Source organism: Amblyomma maculatum, chromosome 4, assembly GCF_055883805.1.
Source record: "Amblyomma maculatum isolate TAMU_Amacu chromosome 4, ASM5588380v1, whole genome shotgun sequence".
Classification (NCBI taxonomy): domain Eukaryota; kingdom Metazoa; phylum Arthropoda; class Arachnida; order Ixodida; family Ixodidae; genus Amblyomma; species Amblyomma maculatum.
In genome coordinates this window covers 54,406,389-54,421,365 of record NC_139347.1, presented here as the reverse complement: position 1 = coordinate 54,421,365, position 14,977 = coordinate 54,406,389, and the positions used below count along the sequence as shown (strand labels likewise).

General features: G+C 48.1%; 2 protein-coding genes across 5 annotated transcripts in view; one reads left to right on the top strand and one right to left on the bottom strand.

The window, feature by feature from the left end:
• Positions 1-11,337, bottom strand: part of LOC146191068 (uncharacterized) — a 423,874-nt gene extending 412,537 nt beyond the window's left edge. Inside the window, exon 1 of one of the 2 annotated variants that reach the window (XM_084601530.1) lies at positions 11,091-11,337. Coding sequence is in view for 1 of the 2 variants with exons in the window: in XM_084601532.1 (XP_084457658.1) it covers positions 11,091-11,126 (36 nt within the window). In the remaining variant the exon portion in view is untranslated. The remainder of the gene's footprint in view (positions 1-11,090) is intronic. The other variant, XM_084601532.1, reaches the window with a different exon arrangement.
• The window catches only part of Jupiter (microtubule-associated protein Jupiter), a 69,374-nt gene that overhangs the window by 21,553 nt on the left and 32,844 nt on the right, over positions 1-14,977 (top strand). The window lies entirely within an intron of this gene.

Below are 14,977 nucleotides of genomic sequence, written 5' to 3'. Positions count from 1 at the left end.
GTTGTAGGCCGTCATTGCACCCGCCACCCGCTTCGGTGGCGGACGACGGCTGTTGTTGCGACGCGCGTGTTTCTCTCCTTCTTTTTCCTGTCTTCTTTATTTTCTCTTCTGTCCGCACGAGGCCGCGGAGGTGGCTCAGCTACATTTTCTTTTCCTTCTTCCTTCAGTCGCAATAACAACAACAACGAGCAGTTTTCTGTGTGTTGAGCCCATCAACCGCTTGGGAAGCATTATATTATTTTCTTTGTTAGCTGTTTGCTCCCGTTTAATTACGATCACGTACGCTATTCGAGCCTGCCTCAACTCTATTATTTATTATTGAAGGCTAATGGTAAAGGTCTGGATTAATCGTTCCAATAAACGCGCGGCATAAGTTTACAGCAGTGCCTGCTGTATTTCTGGACCGTTTGTCCATCACTTAATTGATCCTTACTTCTTGACAGCTGCCTGCGCATGTGCATCTATGTCGTGATGACGTAACGTGATTGTGTAGTCTCGCTATAGTTGATCTATGCGCTCTCGAGGACAGCGCGCTACACTTTTGTTTTACAGCTCTCTTTTGCTGGCTGCAACGATGCTTGTGCACTGATTGTCTTCATGTCGTATCTAGAGGCTATAGTGTAGAGCGGGATAGCTCCGCGCTAGATGTTAGACTTTGAAAATGGCTTTAAAAGGCTTGCCATAGATCTATGGATGTGAAATTTGGTAGCAATCTTTTAAATAGGTACCTTGCCTTAGAGCTCGAAACTAGGTTATATTTTTGTAATAATCTTTACTGCTTTTTTTTTTTCACTTATGTAATTCCTAAAATGTGCACAATTTTAGGGCCGAAGTTGTATACAGTGAGATAATTAAGTAACCATTGTATTACAAAATCACGACTAAAAATTGCTCGCTTTAATCAGAAAACCGATTTATTATATATTTTTTTTTTCAGTCAAAATTCACCGTCCCGCTCATTTAAAACGCATTTACTGAAATTCGCGGAAAAGCTCTTATCGCTTAAGCTTTATAGTTCCTGAGAAAAGATAGAGAAACCTCCAGAAACGTTGTTCCGATGAAGTGCGGATAAAAGGTCTTAAATATCCTGCCTTTCCGCACGACATGACCTCAAAAAAGGATGAAAAACTTTAATGTCGCAGTACGAAAGTGAATGTTTTCTAGAAGCCGAAGAAATGCTACCAAATCGAATAATTGAATATTTTTATAAAACAAGAAAATAAAAATAAGGCATCTAAAAACTCTCACCTTTCTTCTCGATGTTATAAGCAAAAAAAAAAAATGAGAAAAGAAAGAATCAGCAGGCATTTTTTAAAGTCCCGAATAGCCAAGTGTGATACACTTTCAGAAAGGTGTAGAAAGGTCCATCAGAAATTTGCAAAAACTAATTGCCGTTTTTTTTGGGTTTTTTTTTTTTTTTTTGCAGAACAAACTCTCTTCCCAGCTTAATTTGTCTCCGCGGTATCTAATTAAATTAAACATACAAAAAGGGGTCGTACACACCAGAATAGAAACTGAGTCACCGCACAGATTGTCTCTGCGTTCTCTATCGACCACAGCGAGGCTTTTGCGGGACACGCACCGGCCCACGTTCCCGACAGTTGCGTGCGAACTTAAGCGGCAAGGCGCGTGGGATCGCACGAGGGTTTTCGCATTGCGCGAGCGTGGCATCGCACTGGCCACCACTGCTGACGCCAGCGGAATAGGCGGCTCACGCAAAATAACACTCCCCACTCGAAACGAACACGGTTCGCGCGTCTCGCTTCGCCTCCCAACCACAGTAGTTTCAGCAGTGTGGGCTGTGCGGCCAGCGGGCGCGCGCGCTCGCTCCGACGATTGAAAAAAAAAAAACAAAAAAAAAAACAAGGAAATACAGGCGTACAAAACGCCTACAAACTAACAGCGCCACCCGCACTCTGAAACTCCTTTTCCACTCGCATCTTGCTCACAAATGCCGTGTGCCACAATGCAACTAAGCATACATATTGGAGCGTTATTTCAAAAGTAATTTCCATAACGTACAGGTGACGTAATGTATACCATCCTTTGTTGTTTCTCGAGTTACCTCAGCGTTGGGGTGACATTTGCTGTTATTTATTGTTGTTATTGTGTTATTCGTTGTTGTTTATGCGGTTCCCTTCCAAGGGGCAGCGTCCTCGTGCAAGGTCCAGCCAGAGCAAATGTCTTGATACCTAACTAGTGTTAGTTATCAGCGCTGTCATTAATTACCGGCGTGCCCAAGTATTCTTTCTCCCAGACTCTGCTACACTTTGGAGCTCACAAGTTGCACGCTTAGTGGAGCTAGCCATGCGCTTACGTACATATGGTTTCATTAGCCGTAGTTTCTGAAGTTATGCGTGCGCATTAAATGCTTTCCCCTGTGATTCTAACTTCATTTCGAGCGTGGTAAAAAAAGGCTTCTTTCAAATTGCACGGCTTCCTCGATGGCTCAGCTATAGAGGCTCAATTATGAGCTTAAAACGCCTAGGTTACTTTTTCCATGTGCTAAGATTATCATTTTTCTCTTCTTTAGCCTTACAACGTCGTGCATTACGAAACCTGGTTACGATCATTCGACGTCGTTATATGACTGCTACTGACTGTAGCGGCCACGTAATCTTGGTGCAATTAGGACGCCGTAGTGGCGCCAGTAGCTGGCTTTTGAGAACGAGTTTTCAGACGCGTCAAGAACTAAACAGTTAAGGAGCGATAAAGAAGGTCCAGTGTTTTTATTTTTTTTCTTTCTTTGTTGTCTGGCGCACAACAGCTGGTCGTTCAGACCGGTCGTGCTGCGCGGATAAATGCAGGGTGAGCTCGTGTCGCGACTGAGCACTACAACATACGGTTACCAGCTCCGTCGCCGCTAATGCAGAGCAGTGCATTTCGGACCTGTTTGCGTCCCTTCTCGAGTGCCCGAGACGCGAGCCGTTCAACGAGCGTGATTCCATTAGGACAACGTACAGGCCTCGCCTTGCCGCGGTCGTTGTGGCTTCCTCCAGCCGACGGTCAACCTTCGAGGAGTCTCCGCAATGCAGCCCACGCATATGCAAAACACGTCCTTCTGTTTGGCAGTGATTCAGATCAGATCTTGCGCTTAGGATCTCAAGTTGCAAGTACAGAGGGAAAGTGCAAACACGATTGGAAGCATCGGTACACGCTGAACCTGAGTGAAATTTATAAATGCAAAAAAAAAAAAAAGTTTTATTTTTCATGTTATTAGTCGATATCAGTTTCCGGTGCCATGCTTAGCCAAAAGGGGTAACTCCGTTTCTCTAATTTCACCTCAATACAGTCAAATTATTAAAGAAAAAAAAAGCAGTGTAACACTAACTTCACTTTTGCACCGTATGTAAACAACCCTCAGATAATCGTTACATTCTTTGGACTGTGGCGCTGACTGTTCACGCAGGTCTCATACACCGTGGCTTAGTTAATAACCTCATTCATACTGACGCAATGTTTTATTGGAGCCAGATACGTTTAGCCATTGAGTTTGTCAGTTTTCGTTTCTACATTTTTCTAGTGGCAACCACGGACACATTTCTTTTTTTTTTTTTTTTTTTTTTTTTTTACACATTCCATCTTTAAACTGCAAACACCACGTGTTTCTTGTTTGCCTTGCTGCTTGCACTGTGCACCATGAGTTCAGCTCGACTTACACCCGCGTAAGCACCGTCCAGGACGTTGTCCATTCAACGACCTCTTTATGCTCCCCCCCCCCCCCCCCCCCTCCCTTCAGAAAAAAAAAAAAACGAAGAAAATTCGACGTGCCGTAAGAGCAGCAACCTTACGTGCCGTACGCACGCATCCGCAAAGAAAAAAGTCAAACAAAAAAGCGAGGGCACCCGGGCGTCGTGCATACGAAATCAGAATTGTGGAGCCATTGTGATCAACGCAGCTCTCGCTTCGGGGTGGCGCACCCGCTTTTGTCGCTTTCCCAGAGAAACCCCGTGGCATATAGCATCACCACCAGCAGCAACAACGTCTGTGAGCGTGAGGCACCATCATATCTCGAGCACCCCCGGCGATGTCTCTCGGACACTCACAATGAAGACGCCTCCTTCTCCTCCCTTCGCTCTATTCATCGACAGCTCTCCCCTGTATTGCGCCAGTCTGTGGTCTCCGACTCCCCGGAGATCTTTTTCTCGCGAGATAAGGCCTGCTGCTGCCGAGTTACGTGTTGCTCCTACCTCTCTCCTCTGCTTCCCTCGTCGCAGAGCATGCAACAGGTGTGCCAGATACCCACGGGAAGGCCTTGGCCGCCCGTCTAACGGCGCTGTTTGTCTCGCGTGTTGGTTGCGTTACGTGTTGCCTCCCGTTAGCCTCCGGGTGTCGTGTAGCTACGGCGGGGACGAGCTTGTGAACTCCCCGTAGATCTGAACCACTTACCATTAAGTAAGAGAGGCTAGATAAGCTTAGTGAGCGCTGGGATCTGTGCAAATAGCCGATAACAAGCGCGATTTTCGTTTTAATTTTTTCATTCCATCCTCGCTGTTTATATGTCTACGGGGCGTTTGGATGATCTCACGCTGGCTGGTGTAAAAGTTGTTCCATTTACGAAGTTCGAGCCAACGTTACTAGGTTCGAGCAAAGCGGGCTCCTTATTATTTCGCCTAATAAATCTGCTGCGCTGGTTGACCTCAAGCACTGTGTGCGAGTGTGCTGATGTTCGTTCGTATACGCAGCCAGTTAAGCTAGGAATCTGCTATCTCTATATTGCAAGCGGAGCCCACGTACGAGCACCACGGGGTGCGGTTTAATATAACGGCCGTCAGGAAGTTGTAAATAATCTGTAACTCGTCAAGAGGCGCCCCAAAAAAGCGAAGTCAACTCGCTGCTGTCTTCTTCGACTATATAGGATCCAGCGTTTGCGGCGACGTTGCAAGCGCTGCTCGGTTTTTATGTGCGCCGATTAAAAAAACCCCGCTCCACTCAACGGCTGACCTCACGAACGAGCTGGTGAAAGGCTCTCTTCTCTCTTGTAGCGTGCATTTCTTTGTGCGCGTCTGGTGGCCGTAAGCCTTCGCCCTATCTGCGGGCCCAGCCATGGCTCGGAGAGCCTCGGTTTTTCTCAGGCGCCATCATTTATCACTCAGCCTTCAGGAAACCTATGACGTCGCTTAGCAACGATGTAGGCGGAAAGGGCGCTGTCAGCAGCGTGGGAGGGTTAGTACAATGCTTCGACGGACGGAGCCGGCGGTCGGAACCGACTGGAAAAAAAAAAAAAAAAAAAAAAAAAATGGAAGAACGAAGAGGAAAGTGCATAGAAATCGGGGCAAGGAAAACTCGGCGAAAGTCTTTCTACCCCCTTCCCGTTGCGCACGAACTGAGCTTTATAAATAGAGATCGCGAGTTGTAAGGTTTAAGAACCTACAGCTATCGCACGGATCACTCATAACTATTTACGTTTACGTAGATATTGATGCTCATTGCTCTGGGCAGCAGGAATAAATATTTGTCTTGATCACGGTCTTAGATTTTGAGACTCTCCTTTTCCACGACTTTGTGGACTATAACAATGAACGAACGGGAAACAGTATCGTAACGAAATTCCCCCGTATAATTACCGCACATGCGCATTGTTGCCAGCCCTTTAACTTTCAGCATGGTTTCGCCGATTCGATCGAACCAGGCATGCGCCCGGAGCGTCTCGCGAGTTCGTTCATTCGGAGGAAGCGCTGCAAAACTTTCACCTAGTTTGCCGGTGCTTCGATCAGTGAAGGCGCGATGTGGTGTGCGGCGCCATTCTCACACTTTTTAACCTTACCGCGGCACACCTTCCCGGATGAACCGGTCGCTGCAAGGCATAGCGTAATTGCTTCCGCGTAGAGAGAGACACGTGGATCGATTACCCCGCGTCCGTATACGCCTTTCGAGTGCGCCGCGTCGTCATCACCGCTTCCGCGACGGGCAATTGAGAGGTAACTCTGTACTACGTCTTCTCAAGATTTCCTATTCGCCTGTCGTTGTGTGTGACCCCGTTCGCTAAGCTCTCAATAGAATGACGATTACTTAAGCGCCGTCCCCTCCGCATTGGTGATGCGGAAACCGCGCTGTGTAACCAGCCTTGAACTAACGAGACTTGGCAGTTGCAGGCAGCACTTAACGGCGCGCTCAGTCCTTCGCTTTCTTAATTTCTTTTCTACCAGGAGTTGCGAGACGCGTTAGCTTTGTATCTGAGATAAACTTTCCTCTTAACTCTGAAGAAATAACTAGGTTCGACTATAAGGGGAACATGTCTGGCGGTCATTGATTGAGACGCAAAATATAGACGGCGTTTGATTATCTATATATATATGCGGCAAGCCCAGCAACGATCGTCTTATTTTCTGCAAATGTTAAGCAAGAAGATGCGGATTACCAAAGGGACAGTAGTTGGCCGACGCAGGCATGCCCGATTAGACAACGCGACCGCGTGTGTAGTGTGTGTAGTACGAATACCACCTCGCTGGAGCAACGCAAATACCTTCACTGATAAGGCTCTCACGGCGCCAGCCTCTGACTTCGCTTTTTATTCTTGACGCGCACCCGCACAGCCGGTTGTTTGCAGCCAGCCAGAGGGCATTGCCTTCTCGACGTCTGTGGTTGAGTGCCAGAGATAACTTTCTGCGTGAGTATACGCGAAACGTGTGTGTACACACGGGGATAAGTGGCCATTCGCGAGTAACGCGAATAAGTGGGCGACCGACGCGTCCTTCCGCAGTCCAAGGCTTGACGTTAGTGCGTATAGCGCCGTGCGTACAGAAACAGCCGACACCTCGGAGAATTTATTTGCACCACTGATGAACACGCAGGAGCCTCACTGGCGCCGTCGCCAACGAGATTAAAGGGGTGTTACACGTTACGTTGCTTGGAGCACGGCCTTGCACCGGGCGTCAGTCGCGGGTCGCGAGGAATGTGCATTTGCGTGATTGTCCCAATTATATTGAAAGCGCCGCCTATCATGCGGTGGTGTAATGAATGCATGCCGTGGAGCTTCGTCGGAATCGGCCTGTGTCACGCGAACCCTCTCTGTATCCTTATACCGCAATTAGGTCGCACCGAGTGACGACAGGTTTCAGACCCAACGGGTCATCTACAGAGAATGTGGTCGCTTTTGACGGCCTGAAAAACGCGAATTTCCGACAACTTTTGTTCTTCAATGGCGAGATTTTTTTTTCTTTCTTAATTTGAAACACCTGTCCAACTTCTCGTTCGCGCACAGGAAATAAACAAAAGAGACTTCAGCTAGAGAGAAACAAAATACTTGCATGTAGCCCCAGAAAAAAAAAAAAAAGAAATGAAAAAATGGACTGGATGTAAGCGTGCGTCGGCGGCCCGCTGAAAGGGTGACGTGAAGGAAGTTACACGCCTGTCATATCACTTAGCCTCAGCCTCGCGGCTTCATGTATATGCATGCGCTTCAAGAAGGGGCAAAACGATATCAACGTATACATGCCGGACCTGTTCCCTTCACATTTTTTTTTTTTCGGTATTCTAGAGCCGGATCGTGCTGCGTTGACGTAATAATGACCCAGTGGCACGCGAGACAGCTCTGCCGCTCGCACGTGGTGGTGACAAGGCGGACAACTTCCCCGTTCGCTATATAGCGCCGTGCGACCTCATTAGGTCGAAAGGAGAAAGACAACGGCGGCATACTTTCGTCATTCAGCTGGCGGCGCTGTCGGCGTCGAGATAGCGTGTCGTCGCCGCCATATTTCTTCCTCGCCGCTGAGCGCAGGAAAAAGGAAGTGGACAACCGTTGGGGCCCGATGCGTCGTGCCACCGCCACCCGTCGCGAGCACGCGTATGTCCGTTCTGCCAGCAGCTGGTCGGCCCGTGCGGCGAACTTCCTTCCAGCCCCACCGCTGGGAAGAAACGACGGAACTCGAGGCGGGATAGTATACGTACACGTGCCGCCGACATGCTGACGTCTGCAGGAAACGCGAACGTTAAGGCTTCGAGTCGAGGGGTTTGCGTGATCGCTTTTCTGAAGTGTTCTTAAAGTCACGCTCGATCATATGGACGATTCCTTGAGCGCCCGCGACTTGAATTAAGAAAACAAAAGTTTTCGGGGTACCTTTAATATGTGTTACGTGGGCTTGGTTGGTATGGCCATATCGTATCTAGTTGTAACGACGGCCTTTGCTGTGTTGCAGCCACAAGAGACCCGCGGCTTTCAATCGGATCCTTCAAAACGCTGCACTGTATAGTCACTACATGTCAGTTTGGTCGCCTCTTGACTACTGAAAAGCGACTTTAGTGAGTTTCGTCATCATGTAGCATGACAGTTCCTTGAGTTTCCTTGTGCGAAGCTCTGAATAGATGTTACACTTCCAAAAGATACTGAAGTGCGCAGGCCACTTCTGAATGTACACCACGGTCCACTGTTAAAGGAAACATGCGACCACGTGGCTGCAAGGCTTTACAAAGCATTCGCGAGAGAGCCGGCTACAAACGATCGCACAACGTGCGTGTGTAGTAAGCACGACTGGCTGCTCTTCCCGAGCATGCAAATGGGGCCGACCATTCGTTGTCGGCGGCAGCGCTTTGCAAAGTGTTTAGGCCACGCAATCGCAAGGCCCATTTAACAGTGCACTGTACTGTACCTATGCATAGCTTGGAATTGAAAAAGAAAGAGAGCTACGAAAACCTGTAGGTCGTCATTCTTTGGAGATGTCATTTTCGTTTAATGCGCTAGATTGTGCACGTGTTCTGCAAAACAACGCTGGACGTGGATTTTAAGGGGTGCGTCGCAGTTTTAAATCTGCATAGGGCTTGGGTCCGTACAGCGTCGCGTCTCGCTCGCACAGACACCGTTTTGCGTTCGCATGGTGAATAAGCTAAATAATGACGATTTTGATTACCATAAATTAAATATACTTTCGCTGCTTAGTCAATGTATTTAGATGAAAATGAGTGGTAGTGTGTTGAGTACGTGTGGAGACGATAGTTGATTCTTGTATCGCATCGCCAAGGTGGAACCTCGTGGGCAACTCTTGTTGCATACACGACACACTCATTGTCTTTCCGCGGTAGTAGCCCCCGTAAGATGTTTGTTCGAGAGGCAAATATTTCTGCGAAAATCGCTCGCGTCACACGGACAGGCCATAATATTTCTCAGCGGGAGTCGCGAGAAAAATTAAAATCCAACAAAAACACCATCGTCGTGTTCTTGAGAAACCGATACTCGAACTTGCTTGTGAATACACAGCCGCCACACACACGTGCCACCGCTTCCTCATTCGGTCTCTCTTTTTATTCAGCGCTTCCAAGAACGCGCCGTTCCGCGGTGGGCTTCTGCACCAAGCTCAGCTCCTTGCCTTATCCGCTGGTCGCCCGTAAATCGGCAGCGGCTTACGCCGGACAGCACAAGAGCGGCATCGGCAGTCGGGGCACGTATCAGTCCGTTAGCGCAACCCACTCCACCCTCCTCCTCTTCACGCCCATGAGGAGCGGCGAACACGTTTTCCAACGACTGTGAACCTGACCCAGCGGCGGGCAGGGCCAACACAGCCGAGATGGCGTTGGCCGGGGGCAGGTTCCGCGCGAAGCGCGTAGTCGTCGTACGGAGATACACGTAACTTGCTGATCGACGCCAGAAAAGGTGCGCCGCTGCTTCTGTTAGGCGCGCTGGCTACGCGTGATGCAGGAGTACAGGAGATTTTCGCGTCTCGGTCGACGTCTATGCCTGGGCTAAACATGCTGGGCTCTTGCAAGGGGCAGCTGCATCACTTTTCGAGAATTCCGCGATACTAACGTATTCAAATCTCTGTAGGCAGTAGGTACAAGGCACGCAAAACGTTTTTAGGCTAGTATACAAACCAATAACGTAATCGACGATTAAAACTCGAGCTTCTCCTCACTGCACTGAAGGAGTGCAGAGAAGCTCGGTGATGACTTCACGGACGGTAATATTTCCTATTTTCGTGGCGCCTTCGCCCACATCCTGCGGTGCATTTTCTAACGCTGCCAAACAAAGTTTCTAGGTCATTGTTTTCGGCAGCGTCGTTTTTAGTTTTGCAAACCAAACGTTTGTATGCGGGAAATGTGCTGGTACCGTCCAATGGGGCGTCATTATGTGCCCGTCGCTGTGCGGTGTGGAGAAGCCTGATAGCCGTCGCGGTTTCAATCGCTGATTGTGCCACTGTTGCCCCCCCCCCCCCCCTCCCCCAAATGTTAACGCCACAATATTTCACGCGCTTAAGCCGCAAGTATAATCATTCGAACGCTCGAAACTCATCGAAATCTAAAACAGGTGCAGTTTCCCTTCAATACACGGTGCCCGGCGTATCGATTATGTTAGCGCAGATGACACGGGCACGGTTTCGACTGTTTTCGCAGATGCTCTAAGAATACCACATCTTCGCACCTGAACACAAAGCAGAACTTCCAAAAAGTCGTTTTAGTAAATTTGTCACAGATGCGGTATAGTTTTTGTAAGTGGTGGAAGGTTCATATATACCTAGCGCTGCTGACAAAAAATGACCATATATTTCTGAGGGCATACTGGGAGATGGAGGAATGATTTCTAGTTTTTCGTTGACATATATCTTAGTACGTGCGCCTATTACTGTATCTTATACTAGACGTTCAAACAATTAGCAGTCGGAACAAATGCGGCGACAGCGCGTCCCTGTGTGCCGCCGTGTTTCTTATATGCACGCCTATCGCCTATAGGTGTGTTATGACGTACTCCGACCGGCAACCTAGAGCAAGTTTAATTCTCTCTCCGCGAAACCAAAGTACTTGCTCCAGTGGCCGATTTTGATTCGGACCCTGAGTTCTCATTCGATCGCGATGCATACGTTGTTCTTTTGGAGGTTCGGATCGAAGGTCGATTTTGATACGCCATTAGAAACTCACTAGTCGATTAAGAGCAGCGTGTCTGTTCTGCACTGAGGATAGACAGGCTCGCCCAACTCAACTGTTCGACACCGCACGCCTTGCACGAGGTGTCGAAATCACCCGTTCCACTCCGGGCCACAGAGCTGTCGGTCACCCAATCGGCCCAGCAACCAACGTGCGTTTTCACTAATCATGTTTCTGCAAACCGCACAGTGGAAGTCGACCCTTCATAAGCATTGAGTAACGAAACCTTACATACGTACACGGGTGCATTGCAGAGCCGGAAAAGAGTTCATCATTGGAGCCCACAGCAGGATGTTCACTTCGCTTCAAGCGCACAGAAACGCTGCTGCGGCGACCGGTTTGCCTTGCCGTGGGAAATGTTTCCCCTCCGCATTAGGCAATCTAATCGCTGAGAGCCCGCTGACAGAGGCACAAATGACGTCACTGCAATACAGACTGCGAAAGCGAGGCACGTCGCAAGATGCTGCATCACTCGGAAGCGATGTGTCACTGCAAATGAGGGACTCTCGGCACGCAGCCCCCGTCTGCTTGGGACGTGCCCTCGATCAAGGGTATGTGCGAGCTGCGTGCCTTCGACCACGAAAACACTGATCGTCGTAGTGTCACGTCGTCCGAGTTGTAGCAGCCCGGCGAGTTACGTTACTATCCGTGTGCAGTCTATCTTATGAATAGCCCGTGGGTGCTGATCCGATGCTGAACGTACTATAATTAGACTGCTGTGCTTTCGTATTGCGCCGCTGCGCGGTCAGCTTCCGTTGGTCGGTGTTGGGCTGTAAAATTATTTTCGGGGACCGCTTGAAGTGAGTTTTTTGCTCTAACATAAACTTAAGCGTCTATTTAAATATGTAGGGAGAGTCCAGTCTTTTTTTTTTCTTTTTTTCTTACGTGTGCGCAGCACAGACTATTATCCGAACATTTATGGAGCCTTAACGACTCTTTTAAGGTCAACTCCGTTCGGTATTTGCCTGTGAAGGCGGTGCGGCACGCTTTTCGAAGCGTCGAAGATCCCACGTATCTTTGACTTCTATCGATAAATTAATGATACAGGCGTTTGGCCGCTCATGGGGCTTGCGCTCATGCAAATAACAGCAATGGGGCCAAATAACTACTCAATCCTGAATGCTGCTTGGGTATAGTACAGTTTTCTAAAGCCGACTGCGGGTCTACATGTAAAATAAATTAGCGGCCGTTATATAACTTTAAACAAGAATCATATCGGATCTCCGTAATTCTAAAATTTCCAGTCCAAGACGTCCACCCAACCACGTCACGTAAAGCCTTATAACGTTACGTTCTAACGACATAAACTTATCACCTGCATTATCGTTTTGTAGAGCCCATCCGCCTATTCCTCGTACAATGACCGAAAAAATGATATAATCAAATACCTCTTCTGGGGCGTGCAAGGCCAGTGCTGTGCAGTGCAGGAAATCCAAACTACGCATGCGGTCACGCTTTTCCACCGTTGTCCGCATGCCGGAGGGCGATGCCATTTCTACGCGTTTTCCGCACCAGGCGTTGTCCCTTTTCCCCCCATTATTGTGCTAGTTCGAGTCGTGAGGTGAATCTAATGTGTCTACCTAGACTCTGGGAGGCGGACGCGAATGCAGTTGAGGACCGGCAGTATAGTTCGCCACCGTCGTCGCTCGCTTCCGACTCCGAGGTCAACGCACAAAACATTACCTGAGCTCGTCACGACTCTGGGAACGGGCTTGAATGCGAAGTATGCGCCACCTGACGCAAAAAGACAGCAGAAGTTTCTTTCTACTTCGAACTGAAAATAACGTCTTTATCTTTTTTCTTTTTTTAGTGGTCTCCAGCATTTCAAAACAATTACACTTTTTTTTTCTTTTCTCTTTAGGCGCTCCATGCAGAACTAAAATCAATGCGCGTTGCAGCAAGCTTCAGTTAAGTTCAGTTTTATTTCCTCACAAGGCAATAAAATTCAAAAATAAGGCATTTCGAAAGTACCAGTGGCAACAACTTCTCTGCAAACGAGCTAAAGAGAGACGTGACTTCGTGCTGAGGAAACGCTGCGTAATGATTAAGCTATCGCGTACTACCATCTAACCTCAGCCAAGAGATGAAAAGTTCAATATTTAAGGGAGGCGAAGTATAAAGCACTTGCATACAGCTACCACTGAAATTTGCACTGAATTTTTTGCACTGAAATTAATTAGTAATTAAGCAAATTATTCAAAATGACAAAATATTGAACTGAGACAATAAATGGTACTTGTAAAGTTAATGAGCTCCTAACCCACGATAATGCACGATAAGGAAAACCTAAGAGGCATTTCTTGTTTTCCTGAAACTCGAAATAAAGCCCGCGAAATACAAAAACGACTGGCTACGTGACACATGGTTTTCGTTACCGCGAATAATCATTAGAAATTTAGAAAAAGAAAGTTTATCGCTAAATAAACAGTTGCAAAAAAAAAATGTCTTTAGTGCTCAAGACGCCTGGCAGCTCTATGCAAATGGTTTCCCTAACTTGTCTCTGTCGTGACGCTGGGGCTAAGTCGACCCGGCCTTCACTTGGTAGCGTGCAGAGACTCCGGGTTCATGAAGGATTGAATCTTCGAAGTTGGTGAAATATGTACAAGCAGGTTTACTGGCACTTTGAGAAAACGTATTTACAAGAATATTTACATGAAAAAGAAGGGTACATCAGCAAAATGACAAGCGTTAAGAGTTCATAGCGAGAAGCGACTGGATGAGCCGTTTACCCAGGGCCCAGAGCGACATTTCGTGCTCTGCACTGTCCTTAAAACCCCCTATGTCCAGCCCCTCTCTGAAGATGCTGACCAACCAAATCCAGGGCACGCCCCTCAGATATCGGCATCCAATCGAACACATCACTGCACTGATGGTCTGAAGCACTGACTGGTCCGGCATTCATTCGTTGGGCGTGATCACTTGTTGGCGGGAAAAGCTTGGGAACGGCGAGGAGAGGAGGTACATTTCTATTCTTCAGCAAAGAAACCACAGGCTGGTTCTGACAAGTGGTTTTACTTCTCAGAAACCCGAGTGCACGTGGCGCCGCATCCGCTCCCAGCATTGTCCGTTTTCGACAATTGCAAATCTTTCCTGCATTCCTGGGAAATCACTTAATGGCTGTATGCGTCATGCTCCTTTCTTGTCCTGCACGTCAGCGGACATGTCACTCTGTCGTCTCCTTTGGAAAGTAGGCATTCCTCACTGGACGATAGGGCTTATCGACTGGAAGGGTGAACAAAAGAAAGAAAGCACTTCCTGCATTTCCCGCAGGGGGACGTTTCTTTGTGTTTTTCCAGACGTTCTCTTGGCAGGGTCAATTTGGCATTTGCAGAGTGTCCACAAAGCAAAACAGGCTTACAAAACAGGATTCCTGGAAACAGGCTCACTTAGAGCCATTGGACCATCACCACATTTCCACAGCACTTATTCATGCCCACAGGCGAACAATAGAGCGCGCAAATGCGGATGCACGGTCGTAACAGCCTCCTCCCCCGCCAGAAGAGTCTCGGAGGGCAGCAGTCGCAGCTGCTGTATGAAGAGACGACTTAATGGCCTGCACGTGAACGCTTGAAGCTCGCTGTTGCTTGTCGCGTTGTCTTGATTGTTGTAGGCCAAATTGCTCGAGCTGTCTGAAACTCAACCACATGTCTAAACAAGCACTCGGCTCCCGTCTGAAGAGACCAGGTTAAAAGAAAACTGCCATTGTTGTTCGAGAAAAGCCCACTCTCAAGACGTTCAGGACCCACGTATGCCTCGAAAACCAAACGTGCTGCTTTACATAGTCACACATATACAAGCGCACAGAAAAAAAAAAAAAAAACCTGATTATCAATTTGGATACATGGTGAGGAACATCTCGGACCGCTTAGAAAGAGCGGCTAAGCGCGTCCGCATTCCCATTTAGCTTCCCCTTTTTGTATCTTATTTCAAAATTGTACTGCTGTAAAATCAAGCTCCACCTAAGAAGGCGACTGTTCTTCGATGTCGCAGTTTGCAGCCAAGCCAGGGGACAATGGTCCGTCTCTATGGTAAATTTGGCCCCTCCAAGATAGCACTGCAATTTCTGAATGGCCCATACAATGCAAGCGCACTCTTTCTCTGACGCGCAATAAGCCCTCTCTCTAGA